General features: G+C 39.6%; 1 protein-coding gene across 4 annotated transcripts; it reads right to left on the bottom strand.

Annotated features, from left to right (window-relative positions):
- Positions 1-4919: 4919 nt before the first annotated feature.
- MMADHC (metabolism of cobalamin associated D) lies at positions 4920-22495 on the bottom strand. 4 transcript variants are annotated; one of them, XM_030488613.1, is made up of 8 exons: positions 21807-22187; positions 21529-21579; positions 18675-18819; positions 18219-18436; positions 15571-15676; positions 14192-14322; positions 10909-10995; positions 4920-9580 (listed from the first exon to the last, which is right to left on the bottom strand). In XM_030488613.1, exons 2-8 carry the CDS (start codon positions 21535-21537, stop codon positions 9383-9385), a joined length of 894 nt encoding a protein of 297 aa, XP_030344473.1. In that variant the 5' UTR covers positions 21538-21579; positions 21807-22187; the 3' UTR covers positions 4920-9382. The 4 variants fall into 4 exon arrangements, with proteins under 4 accessions (XP_030344473.1, XP_030344471.1, XP_030344472.1 ...); XM_030488611.1 differs by lacking the exon at positions 18675-18819 and having other exon boundaries at positions 21529-21578; positions 21807-22495; XM_030488612.1 differs by lacking the exons at positions 10909-10995; positions 18675-18819 and having other exon boundaries at positions 8054-9580; positions 21529-21578; positions 21807-22495.
- Positions 22496-23980: the final 1485 nt, after the last annotated feature.

The raw sequence follows: 23980 nt of genomic DNA, 5'->3' as shown, positions 1-23980 counted from the left end.
TCTTATCCTTGCTATGGGCCTTAGTGTATAGCTGAAAACCTCACTCATTACACTAGAATTTGGGGAATAATAAGACGCTTTTCCAGTTAAATTTTTATTGAGGTACTTTCAACAGGTTTTCAGAACCATTTTTTTCAGCAGGAACAGGGGTGGAATGGGGTTCATTTTACTGACATTTTGCTCATTGACATTTCAGTGCCTTTGCAAACTTCCAGATTTCCTAGCTTGCCCCACAGGGATCAGGGCTTGGGCACAATACCCTTCCGAGACCCCTTCCAGCACTAATTATTCAGTGAGTCTGCAGCAATTTTCCAGCAATCAGACCCAGCAGAAAACCTGACCAGTAAGTAAAAGCTGGCAGAGAAAGGATTATTCTAAAACTGTGGCACACCAGTGAACTTATAGTTTTGTTTCTGAAAACCTTTCTTTATAAAGGATTTCCATGTTCAAAGATGATACATTTTTCAGCCTGAGTGTGGATGCATGTAAAACCTCAACTTGTGTAAGAGCATGCTAGTATCCATCTGTCTGTAAGTACCATTTATATTTATATACAGCATATACCATACATCTATATGTACATGTCTCCAAAAACAACAAGGACAGGGCATGTGTATGGAGAAAATGATGGGCACAGACTGCTGCTGAACATGCACAGTCTGTAGTGAAAGGCTACAGTCTACACAGCCCAGGATCCCTGCACTTTAGTGTCTAATAGTTTTCTAACTAGAACAACTCACTATCTAGGTAGTGATTATTGAGGGTTCGGTTAAAAAAAAAAAAAAAAAAAAGTCAAAAAAACAAGCTGGCAAAGCCTCAGGAGGGGCCTGCCTCTCACACCTGTAACAGATTACCTGGAAGCGCAGTGGCCTTGGAGGGCTGCAAAGATCAAACCCCATGCGTTGACGGGCAAGCCTCAAAGCTTGCCCTGTTTCTGTGGAATATCTGCGTCATTAAATGGGACATTTCCCCTTGGTAAGGGTCAAGATGCTGGAAGAGTCATGCCTGGATAAGCAGTACTCCATTGAGAGGTTTTAAGAAGAACATGGTCATGTTTTGTGTTGATGGTGGGGATTGGAGGAGCAGCAGGAAGAGAAGGGGCAGGAACAGGGGTCTCGTCACCTGAACTCTGCAGGCACAACCAGGAGGATGTCGGCTCGCAGGGAAATCCCCCGAGCTGAAACTCATGTGTTGCTCTGGACAACCTTCATAAATAACAGGATGGAGTTAGAGTACCTGGGTTTCTTTTGATTCCTACTCCGATTCCTGCCTGTAAAGATTACTACTGTTATTGTCTATGCTTTTGTCTCTAAATTCAGAACTTATCTATCTGATCTTTCTCCTCTCAGACTCCAAAGCACTAAGTCAGCAATGATCCTGCCCTCTCCACTCACACACTAATTTCCCTTTCCACATCTCTACACAGATGTACCCCCACTCCTGCACCTCTGGGTCTTCTCATCTTACAATTCATCACCAACCTTTATTTTCCAATATTCTTGAAACACTGTGTACTTCTGGACTTAAAACACACAACACTCTCCCTTAGAGGGAGCAAAGGCCACTGGACAAAATAAAAAGAGAAATATATCTAACTAACTCCCTCAAGTAAACAAAGCAGTCCTGGAAAATAACCACATTTATCTTGAGCTCATCAGCTCGACTCCAACATTTAAGTTCTACTCAAATTAGTAAATTATGTGATTCAAGAGTTTTCAGCTTCAGGTTTTCTTGAGCGAAGACACCACTGTGGGGTATCAACTGGAGGCTCTAAGGCTGGGCAGCAGCCATGTGGCCTCTGCAGCAAAGTCAGCCCCCAGGAACCCCCAGCTGGTACAGAAACACCCCAGTATTTTTATTATTATTATTATTTTAGAAACACTAGAGTCCACTGAATATTTTGCAGCTTTTTCTCCTGTCACTGCATCAGTTTCTCAGCAAAGACTGCACCAGCTGTAATGCTTGTGTATCATTCCTCAAACTGCTGCTCAGAAAGCAGGAGGTTTGCAGCTGCCTGCAAAACAAGCAGGAATTCATGCAGCTACACTGGACTGCCTTCCTCCTGAGCCCTGTCCTCCCATCTCCTCAGTAAAAGCCCAGATAAAGCCCCCCTAAAACCTGTAGGAGACTGATAGGGTCTCCACTACCTTGAGACCCAAGTACTCATACAGCAATTTAAATTATTCTCACAGTATCCAGAGCTGAGAGGCCACAAGCATCTCACAAACACAACTTACCCACATTGAGGAGGTTAAGTATCAACCAGATCCCTTGGAAGAGGCAGGATTACTTCAGCAGCTCAGCAAAAGAAGCCTCACTGCAGAGCTGTGCTGAGGGAGAAAGATGGGCAGGGCTGGGAGGAACCAGCTGCAGCTTGTTGAGCCCAAATTATCCACCCGCTGAAAACCTGCCTTCCCTGGTAACTGGTGGGTAAGGGATGGGGTTGGTTTGGTGTCTTGCAGTGAATCCAGCTTTGCTGAGCTGTTCCTAGAATTTGCTAGGTAAAGAGTTTTTGTTTGAGTATAATGTTTAGGATGCAATCATGAGCAGACAGTCTCAGTCATATGGTTCAGACACATTAGCCTCAAAAAAGTTAGAGGGTCAGACCCTGCATTTTGGCAGGGCACAGAAAACCCTCACACAGCAAAAATCAACTTTGCCATCTCTAAGCCAGACCTAAGTGGTATGTATCATCAACACTGCATGCGTCCCCTGGCAAAGATCTGCTCCTGACAAAGGCTGTCAGATGCCGTTATTCCCCTGGAAACAAAGAGAATTATAATAGAGCAGGACCCTATGAAAAAGCCAACACATAACTTATTCTTGCAGCTGACACAAGCTGTTATTGTTGTCATCAAGCAGCTGCTGCAAGCCTCGGGTGTGTGTGTGCATATGGGCATGTAGCTCCTGGACAACTTTCACATTTAGGGAAAAATTCCCCCGTGCAAGTGCCAGCCTGCACGAAAACTTAAGAGCACAAAAGGCTCCAGCTGACCTGCTTGGAACAGCATGCAGAAAGCATGGCAATACTGACCTTCCTTGAAGCATTAAAATTCCATGAGCTGTATCTTTATTTGGCAGAAATGAGAGCAAGTCTGCTGGCTTCAATGAAATAATTTGAAACAGCTGGCCAACTGCCCCAAACAGTTAAAAACAAAAAAACCCCAGGTCATAGTAGCAGCAGCAATTAGTGCTCAGGTGTAGTTGAGGTCTTGATGGATGACGGAAGCTCTTTGGCCAAGGGTTTTAATAGCAGGGTCAAAACTTCAGTAACTCACCACTCTTAATTGCTATTAAAATTAGTTAGCCCTGCTGACATTATGCTTGAAGAGGAAAGGTAATCACTTAAAATAAACTGCAGGAATTTTACTCTCTATTAATATCTTATCTGTAATTAGTTTCCTCTGCTGGAAATTATGACTAATCTTAGCGTTCATTCCTGACATAGCAATTGCATAGAGGATACTTTTTTGGACCAACCATCACGTTCCCTTTCATAGCATGCCTAGTGCCTCCCCATCCAATGCTTTTTCAGGCTAACCCCCCCCCCCAAACATAGAATTGCATCCAGTTAGAACAATGACATACAACAAAGTACTGACACTAAAAGGCAGAACAATACAGCCAGCCTCTTAGTATATGCTTGTGAGGGTTCCCCCGTCCTCCCTGCAAGAGCACACACAAGCCAGTTCCAGAGCAGCAGGACTAATGCATTCTGCCTCATCTTCCTTAGGAAATAATTCATCACTTAGGAAATCATACATCAATTATTTTGCATTACAGTCCTAGCGTTAGCCTGAGTTATTAACTAACCAAACCTCTGCGAGAACAGGAAGATACCTTAGTTTCATCAGGAGTTAGAGAACTCAAGAATACTGACAGAATTCACACTCTGGATCTACTCAGCAAGACTTTGTCAGGAGCCTATGGATGCACAAGCTATGAAAATGCAACTTTTCAAGCTCTGGGTTATCTCTGTGGATTTCCTAGAGTGTCTTCACAAACCACCATTAAATTATGCTGTTTAAAAGGGAAGCTTAAACCCGAATGTTTTCATAACTGTTATGTTTATGTGCACAGGGACAGCTCAAGCAAAAAAATAAATACGGACGAGTATGTGGTAAAAACAGCTATACAGAGAGAACATCAGTAATTGTGCATGGATTTTAGCTTTGTGTAAGAAAAAATATATCCCAGAAATATTTGAAAATTTTGTGTGAAACCACCCTATTTTGTTAGAAGAATGAGTATGTACAAGTATCTGTACATGGGATGTTTCACTTTGGATTAAGTGAAGCATTTCAGCCCTCACCAGTTAATTCACATTAACACGGTTCATTCTCCTTCTTTCAGCCAACCTTCCACACCTCTGCTGCCATGCTAACAAGGCATCTATCATCCATTCGCTATCAAATGCAAGGGTGGTTATTGGTGTCCACCAAATATTATCTCAATAGGAAGGGAATTAAATTTAATAACCTGGTCACATAGGCAGCTTTTAAGTGGTAACACTGTGGCTTAGTAAGTAACCTCATTTCTAAAGTAATAATTTCAGAAATAAATACACTATACATCTGCAACACAATGCAACAACCACTTCCTTATGGGACTTTGAGCCACCAAATCTAGTGGAAGGTGTCCCTGCCAATGGCAGGAGAATTGGAATTAGATGATCTTTAAGGTCCCTTCCAAGACAAACCATTCCAGGATTCTATGATTTTAGATCATGCATCCATGAAAATCAATTCCACCCTTGTTTTGATTCAGCAGCTTTCACATCTCTTTCACTCTGGCAGGCATATTGCAGGAAGAGCTGCTCTGTTGATGTCTAAAGGTGCAGCAGAGGGAAAAAAAAAAAAGAGCAGAGCAACTGTGCTCTCTCTGTCTTGGATCATACAAATTACTCAGAGTATAAAAAGTTTATTGCCGCTCCATATTTATTTCAAAGTATTTGAGTAACAGCATTAACACACGCACCATACACCAAGTTCTTCCAAATTCATGTGGTTTTCCACCACAGGTTTAGATTTCTGCAATTAGTTTAGCCTGACCAGGCAGAAGCTTTTAGAGTAAGTCAACATCACAGACCAAGTTTTATGTATGTTACTGTGACAAAGCAGCTTATGTCCTGTGCCCTCACCTTTCTGGATCAGCTACCTGGAGCTGTCTAAAGTTACCACCGTGCTTTCCTGCAAGTTTATGAACCAGAGTACCTCTTGTTGAATGACACCTCAATTAGCAAGAAAGGGCAACGAGCCCGCAGCAAAGATGGCAGTCAAAGAAAAGGGGCCCTCTCCCCCAAGAAATACTTTTGACCCTCCGGATTATTTTGAGAGCTTTTTTCCAGCCAGGTGGCTTCCAATAGAAGGAGAATAGAGTTCTTCACTGTTTATGCTCTTTGAAACGCTCATTTTTCCTGTTCTCTATAAATGTATGCACAGTTAGTTTGAATGACAATTTTGAGGACGCTGAGTAAAAAAGAGGGGACTTGATAAAAACAGGCTTTAAAAGGACTGACACGAGGCAAGCCATACAATTATTTCACTATTATATTTCAGCTTTACATCACTATATTTTTACTCCCTCCATGTGACAGTTTAGTGTTAATTTCTAACTCAGTGAACCAGAGAAAGACTAGTTTACTTGTTATCCCACAAGTTAAGCATAGTTAAATATAAAGCAAAGTTCTAAAACCTGCACCATTACATAAGGATGTCATGAATAAATCAATGAATTCACTGAACTGAACCAAAGTGGTTGAGCAAAAGATTTGGAATAAGCTCCTCCATACACAAGCCTCAATCTAGTAAAATACTGTACTTCTGTCCTGTCTAATAACACTATGTAACTACCTAACAGTCACCTAGTGTTATTTAGGTAACAGAACAACTCTTACAATTAGCTCTCACAGTAGCACAGCTTAAACATGAACAGCTACAGCACTGAAAACAGAAACTTTTTTGGTAGTTGTTACTTCAATGTTTATACCAGAGTCTGAGTAAAAACTATCAGACTGTCTAAACTTGAGGAGTCTGCAGGTGCAAAGATCCCCACCGCTGCATTAAAGACTTCAAGATAATTAAGTATTTCCCTGTACCAATTCAACCAACAAAGCGATGTCTTCCCATTTCACTGAGCTCAGACATGCAGCAAGAGATTTTATCTTCCACAGGACAGGAAAACATTTCCTTCCAGCTGGGAACTGGCCCATTCTCTCAGTGTCTTGTTCTGTCTGCTTATCCCTATTAAAATTTTAAGCATGGTTTCAAATTTATTTTGTAACTTAAAATTAAATTCCTGTCACCACTGCTGTCCTTCGCAGTGATGCCACCAGCTATTTAGGAGACTATGGTGGTGTAGAACCTCACCATGGTAATAGCTCATGTAAGATCAGTACTAAGATATTCTAGGAAGGAAAAAAAAAAAAACAAACCAAAAACAAACACTCCAAACCAACCAACCAAAAAAAAAAAAAACCAAACCCCACACCAACTTATGGGGCTTTTATTTTTTTTTCCTCCTCAACTTTCCTGGGAATTCTGTGGACAGATATTTAGCTCAGCTCCTCAGATCTTAGGGCACTTAAGTGACAAACATTTCATCTGTAATATTTCTACACTTCACCTATAACATTTCTTTAGCCTTTTGACTACTACCAATAACTTCAAGACTTGCATCATTTTAAGTATATTCTCCATGTATACTAATATGCTTGCAAATGTAACTATACAATAGCACTGTTCTTGTGACACTCAGCATCACTAAATATGGTTTTAAGAAATTTATTGCAAAAAATAAATTCTGGTATATTTGGTAATGAATTGACATCCAGAAATGAACAGCCTCTCTGAATTAAGAAAAATAGCACCTCCCACAGAGCAATAATCTTTTGATAGGGAGGCAAATGTGACCTTACATACAATTGTTCTTCTCATGTTTGTTCCTTTACCTTACAAAGGAATTAATTTTTTTAATACTGAAAGTTTTGGCTTTTTATTATCAGAAGTACAGTTACACTGTATTCAAGAACTTTTACAGTAGCAAGTTAATTAATACACAGTATAGCTCTTCTGATGTGAGGCAAATAAAACTGGAACAGCTCTAGCCTCTTTTGAGAGTCAATATGTACCAGAACATTTAGAAAAATATCAGGAAATCGCACCTCCCCTCACATTCTGTCATGACACATTACATGAGTGTCATGAGTGAAGTCAAGGCAAAATTCCCACTACTTTGAGATTTTTGCCTCGCATTGAAGTCACTTGAAAGCTACTGTAAAAGCCCTTTACAAGACAAAACTTTAAAGAACATGAACTCAAAAGCTAGCATCCCAATCTTAAATTGAATAGCTGCCTGATACCTCCCACCGTTTCTAAAACATAGGAAGGTAAGCACAGCAAAGTCATCTGAAGGAAAGATAGCAGCAAGTCTTCTAGATAATTAAAATGTGGACCATTTCACCGACTTTATTTCTCTCATTTTATCCAAGGTCCTCCCCAAATGTGCTCTACTGTCCAAAGACACTAACCCTCTTCTTATCAAATGAGCTGATTTAAGTGGGTTCTGCAAACAGTCAAGACACATTGCAGCTTCTCAAGGTGGTGTGTTTTTTTTAATTCCCTTGAGAATGGAGGGGGGTGGGGGGGCGGAATATCAATAAAAGACTCTGAAGTAATACAGCTTTCTCGACAGTAGAGTGGCACTCAAGAACTTGGGCTCTGGAAATACAGCACAAATTCCAGAACAAGGTGATAAACATATCCTGCCTCAAGAGCCATACACTTCAACCTTGGCACGTGCGCAGGCTAGAGCCAGCAGTGACGACGATGGTAGGTGATCAGGATCACTTCTGAGTTGCTGGCTTAGTGAGTGACTTTAGGCAGCACTCACTTCTCCACTGGAGAATCTTCCCCGCTTCTACCTCCGGGATCCAGCAAAGTTACAGGCTTGCAGCAATCATTAACAAGGACAGATAGAGGCACTTGGTAAAGGATATGGTTCTAAACCCATTAAAAGCCAATAAAAAGACTTTGGTGATAACTGTCTTGGACCCTGAGCAGGGAACAGAAGTATTATACAAACCTGGAACAAGTTTTCAATCTGTGTTCGTCAACACTGGGAAAAAACACAATGAATCAAATTCCTAGCTATCTGACAGGAAGCTAAAACTCTCAGATCATCATCTTGTGCCTCCATTATCCAGACAAAAGTTGCCCTGTATTTTGATGGCGTCAAGACTGAAGGATTCTCACTGTTGCACGAACTGGCATAGCTACTGCTGAGGTGTATTAACAAACGGCCCCGCTAACTGACTGCGAGGAGATTAAAATCTAGTTTGTTACTTAGTCTCTGCAGTGAGGCAGATGACAGTTATGGTACTGCACATGCTTGGAATTTTCTTTACTATTCTTCCTCCAGGAACTTCAACTGACCTCACTATTTTTATGATGCCTGAAGAGACTGACTAGTTTACTGGAACCTTCCTGTTGAAATATTTTTATAATTGATCATAATTGCTCTTCGCATTTCAAAATTCCACAGAGACAAGTCTAAATTGCATTCAAGTACAGGAAAACAATGATTATATCCAAGCATTGTCCTGTTATCTTTTTTTTTTCCACAATGTATTTAATGACCTAAGAAAATTAAAAAAGCAACTTTAAATTACATTTACAAATATGAACTAATTAAATATATTTAGCTAACACTGAGAAAATAAAATCCCAAGCAACATGAGGACAAAAAAAACCCAAACAAAAACCAAAAAACCAACATTAAGAGATGACTGACTCTAAAGTAATTTAAGACTTTTTACTGAGTCGCTGGATGTAGCATTTGAGTGAACACTTCCCTGTTGAAGTACAACTTGTAGTTAGAGATCACTGAAAGCTTACTTCATTATTCTCATTTTGGAACAGCAAATGAGTGATTAGTCCAGCATAACTTCTGTAGTTTCTATTAAGTTTTATATTCCAGCAAAACAATTTTATTACTTATTCCACTTTTTTTTGCCACTTACTCACTTTGGTAAGTGACAAAATTCCTAGAAACATCAGGATTTTTAATATTAAGAGCACAGATGTGTCAGACACTGAAAGACAAAATAATTAATATTAAAAAAAGATATGCGGATAGCTATGTACATGTATGTTTAAACTCAATGTGAAAGAATCTCACAGCTTAAAATTCAGGTAGCATAATGGCATCTGTTTGAATGTTGTCAATTAATATTCTAAGTCACATGTGGTGAACACATACTCACAAAGACTAAAATAAATAACAGCTACTTTATTATTTAAGGGTGGCATTTCCTGACAATGCTTAGAGAGAATCATCAAGGAAGAGAATGCAAAGGTCATAAGAACTTGTGAAACCTTGATGACTAGTAGTTTCCACCTAGTTTTCTCATGATAGGACTGTCAGGTTCAGCATTAGTGAAAATACTTCCTACAACCACATGAGTACCCCAGATGTTATGACGAATAACTTTGCAGCAGCCAAGATCATCAACGGAAAATCCCAAGTGGCGGTAGCGTTCATCTGTTTCAAACAGAGTGTTGTTTGTGTAGGATCCAAAATACTAGATGGAAAAAAAAAGAATTTTTCACATGAACATTTCCAAGGGCATTTAAAATGTCAGAAGTATCCCTTTTTAAAACAACACCTAAGCCCAGAAGTACCAGTTACATTTGTTGGAGCAAATTTTATGTAGTTCTATTTATGAAATTGCACAGGAAAATAAGCTGAGCACTTCTGGTTATAATGGTACCTCATATTTACAGATATTCCTTTGCCACTGGCAGAGCTCCAAAGGCATACCAGTGTGTTTCAATGTCTAATCAATCACACATGCAAAAAACCTGAAGTGCTTCGGAAAGGTTCTGCTACTTCTACAGGCATTAAGAACAGAACCTTTCTGTGAAAAAGCAAAAATGAGGCCTGTACCTCTTTAATGAGACCCCAGTAAAGAAAGATGCTTTCAAGGGCAAAACCACGTGTAAATTGGGAACAGGTATTTCAGTTATCTCAGAAGGAAGTTTCTGACGAAAAGCCTACTTCTGATGAACAGATTATCAGTAAGGGTGTTACTACTGGTTTGGACAGAACCCCATTTTCATCGATCTGTAACTATTCCTTAAATGCATGGAATTTGTGGGAAGCTTTTAATCACTATACACACCTTCAACTGCCTGTCCACCTTATAAACATCCCCTGTTACACATACTTGCCTCTGTTGACACAATAAATCAACTGCCTTTCATACTGGTTTTAAATAAAACCCCTCTAAACTGAGCTTTGCCACGACTATGTTCAACTGGTATGGTTTTACCAGTTCTCAGGCAAAACTACATATATACTCGTGTTTTGACAGAAGCTTTTTCAATTCTTTCTTGTAAGTTTTAAGACTATGTTTCACAGATGTTTTTGTAAGAAACTGTCATCTCCTCCAGAGAACTGGTGTAATCCAATAACAAATGCCAATGCTTTTTTATAGGAACAAGCTATGCATTTTTCCTATGTAACAAAGGTATCATTAACTAGTGCAAAGAGACTTGAAAACCCCCCATCTACACAGACAGGCGTCAGATCTACCAAGTTACCTTGGGAGGGCATAACCAGCTTATTGTACAGTCACCAACAGCTTTTGAGCATAAATCTACAGTTATCTAAATTTCAACTTCATTGCTGAACAATGTTCTCGAAAGCGCCAACTGCAATGACAGTGGACACAGCATGGGAACTAGCTCAGGGTTACTATCCTATTTTAATTCATGAAAGGATTTATCCTATGGTAACACCTTTTGGGCCATGTGAAAAAGTTGGATTTAACTCATACAGAATGCAAATAACACTGCTGATTAGGACATAGCAGTGTCCGTTGCATATTCCACACAGCACACAACTTACTGCCAGTCCTGAGGATGGATCAATGAAGTCAGCCCAATAGCCTTCTGAACAAATTGCACAGCAAATTTCCTTGGCACCATTAATGAACTTAAAGAAAATAAAAGGGAAAGAAAGATATCAAATGAGATTTTTGTTACATATATATATATACACACACATATGCATCAGTACACATATAACATTCTGAAAATGATCAGGCACAGATTTCTTTTGGCCTCTACTAATAAGTAAGAAATTCAGCATACTTTTAATAAAAATATTAGTAATATTAAGAGGATTAGAATTAGGTTAGGCTACTCCAATCATATGGGATTTACGAGTGTTCCTCATGCCAGTCAGTAATGTATTAACAGCTTGTATAAGGAATAATGTAATTGCTTTCATTATTCATGCAGATTGCAATCATACCTGTTATCCTCTTTAAGAAGTCAACCATTACATCAGGTATTTGTGTTATTGCCACAAGTTTATAGATCTCACCTAAACTCCACAAATTTGACACCGAATGTAACATTAAATATATTTTCATAAATATTTGAAGAACAGTTTTGCCCTAAGGTCTTATTTCAGCCAGCAGGACAACATTATGTAGTTCTTCCTGCACTACAAATGGTTTTAAAGAACGCTTTAGTTTTGCCTCATGATACCAAGCAGTTCCATAGGCACTTGGCTTTTTACACTAATCTACACCAGTTCTCTCGTAATTAGTTGGTGGTCAGGATGATGATTGCAAACTCTCCTACTATTTGATTGTCAGAGTTGTAGACCATATTTCAATTACACTGGAGGACACGAGCTGATGCATTAATTAAAAAAAAAAAAGTATTTTTAATAAATCCAATATTTGGAAATGAAAATAGTATTGTCAATTAAACGAGATGCTAAGAAGTTCCCTATTCTGCAACACATCATCAAAACCCTCCCTTCTTTGAAGGGACAACTTAAAGAATCTATGATTTTAGGTAGTAAACTTTTCACATCAGCTAAATTGAGTGGGTTTCTTTTTTTAATTTCCTTTAAATCTTTGGTGTTGTGTTGCAGTTAGTTATCTGCTTGCCGGATATAGAAGAAAATTCAACCAGGTAGACTTAAAGCTGTGCTCCTGTACTGACACCGAAACACAGGGCACAAAATAATTACACAACCTACAGATTACACAGCACATTTTTTCCACAGATAAATCAGCAACAACAGGAGACCTCAGTTATGTGCTTTTAATCACCTAGACCAGCACTTTACAACCAATGTTTCAAGGGCCAGCAGGGGCCCATAAAAAACTTCTGAAGAAACCTGCATAGTTGACAAAAAACAAGCAAACAAACAAACAAACAAACAAAAAAACCCCACCAAAATAACACACTCAAAAAAAAAACCAACCAAACCACCAAAACCAAAAACCCAAACCAAAAATCACAAAAGTTGAGATTTGCGATGGTTCTAAAACCATCCATGCACTCAGAAAAAGAAGACCAAGTGCAAAAATCTAAGCAGCTGAAAAGACTGAGCCAGAGCAAAGCGCACACGGAATTCACACAGCTGCCTCAAAATGTGACATTTCCTAATCTCACAAAAAAGTATTTCTAACTTCAGAACAAATTTAGTACTTCATTCACTTTCAGTTATAAAAATGGGATTGTTCTCATAGTTAGTGCCCTCAGCAGCTCAAAGTTTCAAATTTATAGAAATATTATTATAGTTACTCATCTTCAGTTCCTTAATGGACCAAAAAAGGAAAGTTTATCCTTTACAGTAATCTGTTCCGTAGTTTGAGGTTTGATGGCTCTGATGATTAACTATGTTTCAAGTGTAATTAAGTCACAAATATAAGCAAGCCATCTGAAGACAGCATTTTAGGCATTACATCCTGGTACAGTACATCCTTTGATCTACTGCTGTAACAATCCCTCAGCGATCACTTAGTGCAAGATGAACAAACACTTGAGATTCACTACTGTAAACATTTACATTTGGCTGTACATAACCCTCATTACTTTAGCACAAGCCTCTCACATTAAATTAGTATTTTTAAAGTTAATCCTAACCAACTATGAAGCAAACAAATAGACCATTTTCTTGTGAATTTGCTGTTAGTAACCTTTAGGCCGGGAGGTTACATCCAACATCCTAACACCCCTAAAATGACTGTATTAGATTTGACAGGGAGGTGCACAAGGAAGAAAGATGCCAATTAACATATAATTAGACCAGATTACAATGCCAAAAACCAACAGACCATAAATAATTCAAAGAGAAGAACACACTAAAATGAAGGGAATTTTAATTTGTGTGTAATCTTTATGTCGATCCTTCAGACTGCTTCTTCCTTTTTTGTGGTAGCCCTTAACACTGCTCCATACAAGCTACATTTGCAACTTACAGGATTGAAAAGGACATTACCAGACTATTTTCAAATATAAATATGATCATCATTACAGGTGTAAATTCCATAGGATGTTTTTTACTAGTTTTAGAAAAATTATAGCAAATAACGTATAGAAACATTGCATTTTGAGGTGCCAAGACAAGAATGCCAGCAGTGGTGAACAGTGACACCTGCTGTACACACACACACACACACACACACACACACAAAAAAAAAAAAAAAAAAAAAAATCAAGAACATGAAAGTAAGTGATTTCCAGCGAGACATCTAGTGGCAACAGAGCAAAAAGACAAAGTTCATGAGGGTGGTTAGGACGAAATAAATATAACTGATACCTAGGCTAAAAGTATTAGCTGTATTCATTATCAGAATGACGGGGGGGTGGGGGATGGGAACTAAAACAAACCCCAAAACCACAAAATGGAGCAACCACTTTTTACAAGTAAGCACACACTTATCCACAGATCCTGTACTGGAATCTCAATTACATCACAGAAAAATAAAGATAACAGTAAAATCCTGCAAAATGCATAGTATTAAAGCAGAATGAAGGTGAGAAAATAGTTGCTGCCCTTTAACTGCAAAAGGACAGTGATCATGTATCTTTACTAGTCTACCGTAGCATTTTACAACATTTTAGCATACTTTTGACTCATCCCACTATAAAGAATTTAACAGTCCTAAGAGACATTTCATGTAGAGTAGTCAAAAAGCTACAAAAAAGTAGGAAAAAAGTAATCTCCATTCTATCAGTAAGAGAACATAGGATTAGTGCAAAAATCTTCTAAGTAGTAATACAGATACTATTACCAGAGCTAGGAACAGACCGAAATACACACATAGTTCACAGAAGATTAATCTGCAAACACAATGAACTTGATGCTAATGTCAGCTACTTACATTTTCTAACAGCATTTCTCTCTCATCCTCCACCTCTTGGCTCCATACAGTCATATCATTTTTAGTCTTCTGGGTGACAGTTAATACCGTTAATTGGTTGGCATTCACTTCTGGAAACATTGACTCAAAGTCTAAAAAAAACGTAAAACCGGTATGTTATGGCTTGCTCTTACATTTTACTTATGGTTTTTCAGTCTGACACAAATTATCAATGCTACTTTAGAACCTCCCTTTCATTGAAATACATGTGTTTTTCAAATCAGATCCAGCAAACAGCATGCTTATTTGAAATGCTGATGTTGCTTTTGTGGCAACTAATGCACCTTGGTAAGGTCCTGTTAAAAGCAACTTGGGGAGCAGAGTTTGCTAGTTCAAGCCCTCCTGTTGACCTGCAAGATGACAAAAGCCCCAGGACTGTAGAAGTGTCTGTCTTTGCAAAGATATAAAACCAAGTATAATAATATTGCAGTATTTGGAATTGACCACCAGCACAGTTCTCCACACGCGTTGAGAACTGGCTAAGCAACATTACATGATGCACTGATTTTTACATTAAATCTTTCAGTAGAGGTGTTTCAGGTCTAATTCATAGGACATAACAGCAGACTCAGTATCAGTAGTATACTATGGGCATAAGTTGTGACAGTTATTCACCTGGAGCAGAAAAGGTCCAAACCCACCATGATTCTCTCTGCACATCACCTTTTGTACTACAAACAAGAACACACACGAAGTGCCAAAGTCATGATTAGGGTTCGTGGAGCCTTGTTTTCAGTGTGGGAATTAAAAATAAGCACTTTCCAGAATTAAAAGTCCAAAGGTTCATTCTTCCTTAGTCTCTGAAAAGTCTGCTCTCTTCAGCACGTAGACCAAGATTTTAACCAGATTTCAGTCTCTTCTTTCAGTTTATCACTTTTTAAATTAGAATGTTTTACTCCATTTTAATTTCAGTAATTGCCTTCTTGAACACATTAAAGAAAGATACAAATCCAATGCTTTCAGAAGTTTCATAATTTCAATTTGCTATTTTACTAAGCAGCAGTGCCAAAAAGATTTGATTTTGTCACAGACTGGTTTTTTTGATAGTGAATTAGCTCCAGAATCTACCTGACACAAAAGAAGCCCCTGAAAGTTACTCCCTGCCCCAACTGATCTTGAATTTAAGTATTTCATATAAAATTCAGGGCCACTAAGTACTGTCAACAGCAAAGTTTCAGTTTTCCTTTTATAGTGTGTATTTTTCTTTTGTAAAGTATTAATTCTGGATTACTCTTCTGTACTACACATTTTGTGGCATCAATTACATCAGTGTTTACTTACACATTTTTACATTTTTAAAAGTTATACTTTCTGAGCTGCCAATGAAAGTGAAAATATACCTTTTCGTAACAGTTCAGGACAAGCTTGTACTGCACATTCTACCTTTGCATTTTCAAAGTAAGTTTCAGCATTATTTATTTGCTGTTTCTGTGGAACATCAGCACCCTGAAAAAAATGAAAATTTTAACCTTCTCATTAATATGTAACAGGAATAACTATACACCAGACTATGCTTTTGTGATACACTGATACGCTCAAGCAGTTTCACAGAAAGGTGATTTACAATGGGTCTTAAATTTTCAAATATTGGAAGTGGAACATACATATAGGTATTACCTGTTAAACTTGTACAGAAATTATAAGTTTTATATCTTACCGTAACTGTATTATCTCAAAGCCTTAAACAATACAGAAATTTTTGAAAAATATCATTCTGAAACAATGGCCTTAAATATTCAATACAACACCAATTGATAGCTTTTAGATACAGACACATTACCTAAGCAAGAACAAAACTTTAAAGTTACACAACAGTTCTAGAGCTCTGAACTATCAGTATCTTCAGCTTTAGCTGTTTTAACTTGAAAAGCAGTTTTCCAATAATACTGATTTCCAATAATATTTTTATTTTTTACAGGTTTCCGTTCTACAGTTTCAAAAAAACCCCAAAACAAACAAACAAACAAAAAAACCAAACAAAAAATCCCCAAGCCCAAACAACATCAAAACCCCCAGATTCTTGTGATACATTACAAATGGAGCACTAGTAGTGAGATACATAACATGTAAGCTTAAAATACCCTGAAGAGGGTAGTAACAATAGCTGCCTTCTTAGGGATAGGTGTAAAATGCCCTAATACAGTTTATCTAGCTCCAACTATGCCATAATTTACAATCAATTTCAGTAAATTTCTCTAAGACTGGTATTACAGTGTTGGGTAGTACATGAAGTCCTACATAACACGTGTTTATAACTGAAAGTTCTCCCTAGAGAAAACTATTACACTGAAAACACACTGCGGATAGCATTTTTGTATCAGAAGTTAATGATTGATAACAGGAGAAAAGAACAAAAAACCCAACACATAAACCAAACAAAACCAAAACCATCGGAAAATAAACACAGTAATAAACAAACAACAAACATTAACTGCAGTTTCAACACGTTTCCACCCATACCTTGCACTATGATTACAAAGTCACTGGGACAGATCAGCTGGTACATTAAACCCCACAAACCATGCTGTTATGCTTGTAAACATCTTCTTTTCTTCCTAGCTATAGGATGCTTCTCATACTAAGAACATTACTCTTCCTAAGTTCATCATGATTTCTTCTCTACTACTCCTATCTTGCTAGACACCACGTACATAGTCCATTTGCCTAGTCCATTTGCCTCCCAGGCATACTACATCAAGAGACTGGCTATTTTCCAAAGATCAATACCACTTTCTGATATTGATAGGCTGATAAGCCCATCTACTCTGCTCAGATAAAACTAATACATGAATCTCAGGTACAGAGAGGTCAGAGAAGTTTGACATTTCTATGGCTGATTCAAGGACTGGTGCATGAGCATCAGTAGCACTGAGCTTTTTTCCAGTTTGCTGCAGCAACCTATGGTTCCAGTATTTGGCTGATCCCATCATTCAAATTGGGGTCCTCTCCTGAGAGGAGCAGCTTGGCATTTTCATTAGCTAAATGCTGTTCACGGTTTCCTAAACACCACTGGTATGGATCAGAGCTGACTCTTGATGACTGTTTTCTGAATACCAGTTGCAAAACCTGCCTCTGCTCTTTCTAGTTTCTCCTATTTTGGACAGCAACAGCTGCACTGGCCATTTTATCATACAAGTAATCTTGCTAGGAAGAGGACCATGCATTCAGTGCACCTGGTTTGCACAAAGGAACTAGACTAGAAGTTTTCTGTATGGAAAGTATGATCCACACAAGCTGAAAACAGAGTCTGGTGAGCTCACTGCATGCTTCTATTTTCTGAACGCTTTTGCTACAATGCTATATTTACAAAAATCTCTATACAGCATTTCTACAGTGGAGATTTGCAAGTTGACTTCCAAAGTCAGAGCATGACACAAACTCAGAGAGCCTGGAAAGCTGAGTCAGCAGCTAATAGTCACTAATTGTTTCTTGAAACATTGCTATCACACTAGCAATTATCAAGCTGCTTGCTGTTAATAATGCATTTGACTCACTGCAAGCTCTGCCATCACTAACATGCAGTCTCATTGCGAGACCCAAGGTTGAGGTACATTGATCTGTTTCTCCTGTGTGAATTCCAATGGTTGTCAGAACTAAATAGGCAGATCTAAACACTGTCCAAACTGTGTAAGTTCAGATACATTAAATGAGATACTGAAAAAAAAAACAATTCTATTTGATAAAAGGTGGTGAGACTTGGTAAATGGCAAGTTCTGAAATGAAAGTTTTCTTTTCCCATATCCATGTGATTAAGTCACTACCAAAATGCTATTTCACATACAGCCAAAAACCCCACACCTTGAAATATTTTTCTCCTAAAAGGAGGTTCAGATAGGTTCTATGTAATCTTTCGCTCACCACAGTTAAGTTCACCTTTCAAGAACATCTAGAAAACCAACAGTATCTTTTTTTCAGGATGAAGAGACATTAGTTACATTTTCTCTCAGACAAGAAATATCAGCTTCACATAGAAGCAGCCTGTTCTTACCTGAAATTCATTTATGTATTGTGCCATTACAAATTCGTGCCTTTCACTTGCCGAAGGCTCTGCTAGTATATCAGGCAGACTTTTCGAAACCTGACTCTTCTTCTGAGAAGCAGTGCCATTTAGGTGACAGTCAAAACCAATATTACCAGGCAACTGGAATCTCTGGTCCTGAGGACCAAATGGACCCATTACTTCATCTGGCCACACAGTTCTTGGACCTGCAAAAGTCAAGGCCTTGCTTTAGTCACCACATCTGGGGGGGAGAGAGAAAAAAAACCTTTCCCACACAAATATATGTATTTGATCACAATCATATATAACCAAAGTAATCATAACACACACGTAGAAGTCAAGGCCCTGACATAAAAACCACACTTCAGAATTCCCAAATTTATATGGGGTGCAAAGTTTCTGATAGCACACGAATTCAAAGAAAATGAATTTGCTTTTTCTTACATAAATCAGGAGGTGTAGCAGCAACATGAGGCTCATCTGAGCCAGAGGAACCTGCTGTAGAAAAAGCCTTGGGATTTACAACTCTTTTGACTAAGGAATAAAACCCTGGTAGGTAGGTGACCAATCTTGCTCTGTTACAGAGCACCTGAGAAGACAAAAAACAAAATAAGTATTACAAACTGCTAGCAAAAAATACTAGTTTAAGTACAGCTTTGTGGGTCACAAGAGAAATCCTTACTCAGTAATTAAATTACAATTTTCATTATGATTAACCGTGTTTCTGTAAAATCAAGTTTTAAATTATTTTATGATGACTTTTATATTTTACTAGTAATAGTATTTCAAGTAAAGAAAAAGCCTTGAAAATAGGTATTAAAAAGCCTCCTCATGTGAGGAAAAACCTGAAAAGTTTAAATAGCACCACTGAAACCCCCCAAACTAAACTGAGTTATGGATGGGGAATGTTTCCATGATTATTTCCATGCATGTAATTGTTTCTATGATTATCACAATTCAATCACAGGATTGATTATCAGAAACACTTAGAAATATTGTTAATTTAGCAAGTGCTGATATCGGAGACATTTTCCTTGAAGGCCAGCACAAACATTAGCCAGCCTATATTCCTACTTCTTAGAAGACTGGAAGGAGACACAAATAGTATCGCTCCAGATATTCCTTGTGGCTTTCCTCACCAGTAAAGGACACATCCCAACAGCTCTGAACAATAAAGGGAGATATGCATATCAAAACAAGTAAGTATGGTAATTTCAGCTTCTTTCTTTCGCTCCTAAGTCCATAAATATTTAACATGCACAAAACTTGTTAGTGCAGGCAATATTATTTCGATTTGCAAACTCCTTGCATTCAGGTATTTATAAACAAGCATTACTGCAAACAGATCAGTATTGTGGGGAAAAAGCTGATAAGCCAGGAAGCCTTTATGAATTCTGTGATCTTGGAATACACCAGAAAACCTGCTTCCCACCACAGAGCCGTACTGTCAGTACAACTTTCAGCTGCTGAAGATGATTCTCTCAGAAGCTGATTCAGCCCCACAGCAAACTGAAAATGATGCAATGCTATCTCCCTGAGCATGCAACCATCTTGACAAGAGGGCTCCAAAGAACTAGTAGCTCCTCACCATGAGGTCCAATCACAGCATCTTCAGTAGTAACATGAGCAATTGTTACTGGGTTTTTTGTTTGGCTGGTTTGGTTCTGTGGGATTTTTTTGTTGTTGTTTTTGGTTTTTGTTTCTGGCTGTTTGGTTTTTTTTTTTTTTTGGTTGCTGTTTGGTGGTTTTTTTGTTTTTAAAGAAGAAATATCCAGGTGATGCAATTAAACTGAAAAGTCGGATCTATTTGCTATACTTCAAAAATAGACTGACAACTTTCATGATGGATTTACACAAGTGTAACCAAAAAATAACCAATCATACACTCAAAATGGAGTTAGAAGTGTAATATTAAAAAAATTAAAGACTACCACGCCCTAGCACAAACCTACTAATACTCTCGACTACATTGGCACAAAAGCATGCAGTATTAGAAAATGTAAAACCCGCCCACCATAGCAGGTGTGCTTTCACAAAACTGTTTTTCAGGTGAATGAAAGAAATCAGTTCAAGAAATTATCACAAAGAATATTTCCGTAAGTGCTGTATTCCTGATTCTATAAAAGTTTATGCATGGGTTTACCACTAAATATGTATGCAACAAGGTCACTCCAAAAGAAATGAGTAAATGGTACTATTTGTACATTTAAGATAAACTCTATTCAAAGTGTTAGTACATGAGCTAGTAAGCATCAGTTTCTTACATGCCACCTCTGTATAAACATACAATATCTAATAAGGTCTACCAGTATCATAGAGACTCCAACACATAACGGCACATTTGATTTTCTAACTTAAATAACTACAGTTAAGGCCTTAAGCTGTTTAGTTCTAAAACACCACTGGTTTAAACGGTTCCTTTAACAACAAAAGCTGATTCCACTTAATTTTTTTTTCTCTATTATGTAAAAGCACTACTGAAATTAATTTTTGCATAATGATTACATTACAGATAAACCAGATGTAAACAATTACAGCTGACATGTAATTAAAAGAAAACAGCATTTTTTCGTATAATCACGATCACTTAACATGGAGATGTGTTAATTACAGATCTGTTGACTGACTCACCTATGTAAATATTTACATATCTAACATTACATAAATGAAAAAATACAGCTGAAATCAATAAATTATTCATGTCTCCGTGGCAAGACTAAATCAATAACGTGTGTTTTATTCTTCAGTCTAAAAGCAGCCTGGCGAACCTGAGTATTTAATCTTCACTTGTGACATTAAAAAAAGAACAAAACCACATCGTATTTAAAGCCCCAATTCGGTTACTTCCATGATTTCCTCAGAAACTGGCTTCCAAAATTTAGATGAAGGATGACAATACCGCTGGTATCTAATAAAATCTACCTTAACTCAGACTTTTACTAATGACACCTTCCCCTTCCCCCCCCCCCCCAAAACAAAGATGACTGAAAGACAGCTTTATAGAATCATAGAATAGTAAGGGTTGGAAAGGACCTTAAGATAATCTAGTTCCAACCCCCCTGCCATGGGCAGGGACACCTCGCATCATGTCACCCAAGACTCCATCCAACCTAAAGTGAGAACAAAACGCAAGCGTGCCGCATAACCTGGAGAGGCACTCTGCCCCACCGGCGCCGTTTCCCCTCTCAGCGGGACGAGGCGCAGGGACCGGCTGGCAGCCGCTCCCGTACCAGCAGCCGGCCGAGGAAGGGGCCGCAACGGCGCCAACACCCGGGAGACGGAAAAGCGCGCTACTCACATTGGCCATTGCAGACGGTGGGATCCCTCTCGCCGACAGGCCCAGCTACCCCTGGAAGAGAAGCGAACGCACTGGCTTCCTGCCCGCCTCCCACGGTCCGGCGGGGCCGGTCGCCCCTCGCGGCCGCCCTCCCGGTTCCCCGGCAAGGCACCGCGGCGATGCCCACCCTGCAGACCCAACCACCCGCGGTGGGAGGGGAAAAGAGCGAAGGGGAAGCACAGCGAAGCCGCCCCGGGGTGGGGGAGCACCGGAGGCAACGAAGCTACCGCACTTCTCACCTCTTCCTGTAAAATGGCGTCCGCTGCCCTCCCCCGACGCACCCGTGCGACGGCGTCCGCCCTGCCGGTCGCCAGGCCGAGCGAGCCGATGAACCGACACCCCGATTAGCGTGCTGAGAGAGCACACAGAGACAGCCGGGGCATGTCGTTCGGCGGCCGATTGCTTGGGGCCGGAGGGAGGGGAGCGGCGGTGGCTCGTCCCTGCGGGGAGCGCGGGGGGCCGTTGGCCGGTGCGTGGCGGCGGCGGCTCTTCGGAGCGGGCGGGCAGGCGCGCCCGAGGCCGGTGCTTCCCCTTCGTCTTGGCGAGGCGGAGGGCGCCCGTGGCCGCCCCTGCGGGGTCGCCTCAGAGTCGTGGTGTCAGCACCGGCTCGCCGGTGCAGTACCCGCTGGGTGCACCAGGAGTCAGTCGTGTGACGTGAACCGGGCTCCGTTGAGCACGCAGACGCACACCCAGCCCGCCGCGGCTTGGGCCTTCTGGGGCCGGGGGAGACAATGAAGTCGAAAATGAATAAAAGGGGGGTGTTACTGAAGAAAGCGTAGGGGGAGCTTTTCAGGTGCCGAGGGGCCGCCAGGCCCGGGGATTTCCTGGGAAGTCGGTGGGAGCAGGGTGCATAGATGCCGCTTCTGGGAACAAAACTGGTCCTTCTAGAGTGGTACATAGCTTCTTCAAAAAGTGTTTTACAAAATAACAATAAATCACTTCTTCAATGAACCAAGTGCTGTTCCCCCTTCCCCCCTATTTTGTTGTGGAAGTGCTTCGTTTCCCCGTCTTTTCTCCTTGTGTCTATTTATTGGGGTCTGCGGTGAGGTTTGCTTGCAAAGCCAGCTTTTATTTAAAATAAACTTTTCCATTGTGAGCTAGATTGAGGTAATTCCACGGGCAGAGCTCTTAATTATCTGTCAATTTATGTACTTGCTGCTACATGAAGTTAATTAACTGCAGAAGTTATTAATGCAAATGTATGTCATGGTATCATAGAATGGTTTGGGTTGGAAGGGACCTCAGAGATCGTCTAGTTCTACGCATTGAAAGCATTCTCCTTTGTGCGGCGACGGCAGCTTGGTCACTGTTTTACTCTGCGCTACTCACCGTCTTCCGTGATGTGCTCCAAGCTGTGATTGCGGACAAGTCTTTGTTGCTTCAAGAAAAATAAGCAATACAAAGCTAGCTCATGTCTGGTATTGAGCCCTACTGACTATATGGGATTCCACTGAATAGATGGATTGATACCCACAGAATGTGTGTTGAATATATACACTAAGCCAGTGTGGCTCAGTTTAAGTACCAATTCCAAAGTCACATCCCTGCGTATGTGCACATGCTCGCTCTTAATTTGCAGGATTGTACTGGTTTTCCAGCACATAACCTGGGTTCAAATGGCTGGGTTTTTTGGTTTTGGGGTTTTGGGGGGGGGAGGCTTAATGTCACTTGCAACATGACACATTTATCCCCCTCTGGCCTGAAGTGTATTCATAGGAAGGATCATCTTAATTCCTTCTTTTTCGTCTTTGTATTTGCCTTTTTCCTCATCCACTTCACACACTTTAGCCATCATGCCGTATCTACCAAATCCATGACTTCTCATATGCTATGTCTTTCTAGCATTTCTAACAAAGCTACCTTTATCAAGTTTTTGAGTGTGGAATAGTCTTCCATAGGCACTGTGCTGAGCAACCTTATCATCTTTGTCTTCAAGATCAGTCTTTTTTGTTTGCTTAGCACTGGGGATCACCCTCTATATCTTGCTTTCTCATAAATCTTGGCAGCAATAGAAAGGGGAAGGGAGAAAGCTTTGTGGCTATCTTAAGACTCAGCGTTGTTCTCAGGTAGCTTTTTTATTGGTTTTTCCAAATTGTGATTTAATTTAGATCAGGAGTTTTTTGAGTGAAAACCCTCCCCACTTGTGTATGTGGAAAGTGCTGTGCATACTATGCAGCTATTTAAATGCTGAATTAAAAATGTCAGGGGAGAGGTGCCTAAATCCAAATATTCTTTAAAGCTAATATAAAAGAGCTGTTTTGCAGTTCGCTTCTGCAGTAGAGAGTAAATGTACACAAGCTACATTAGAATACTAGGATTAAGACTCTCTTTCCTTTTTTTTTTTTTCCCCTTCCATTTCTTTGCTGTCTGTTCAAAGCAGCAATGCTGGCTAAGGAAAGGGAACTTTCCATTC

Source organism: Strigops habroptila, chromosome 5, assembly GCF_004027225.2.
Source record: "Strigops habroptila isolate Jane chromosome 5, bStrHab1.2.pri, whole genome shotgun sequence".
In the NCBI taxonomy this organism is placed as follows: Eukaryota; Metazoa; Chordata; class Aves; order Psittaciformes; family Psittacidae; genus Strigops; species Strigops habroptila.
Note: the sequence above shows the minus strand (reverse complement) of the source record. Positions and strands in the feature narration are given on the sequence as shown.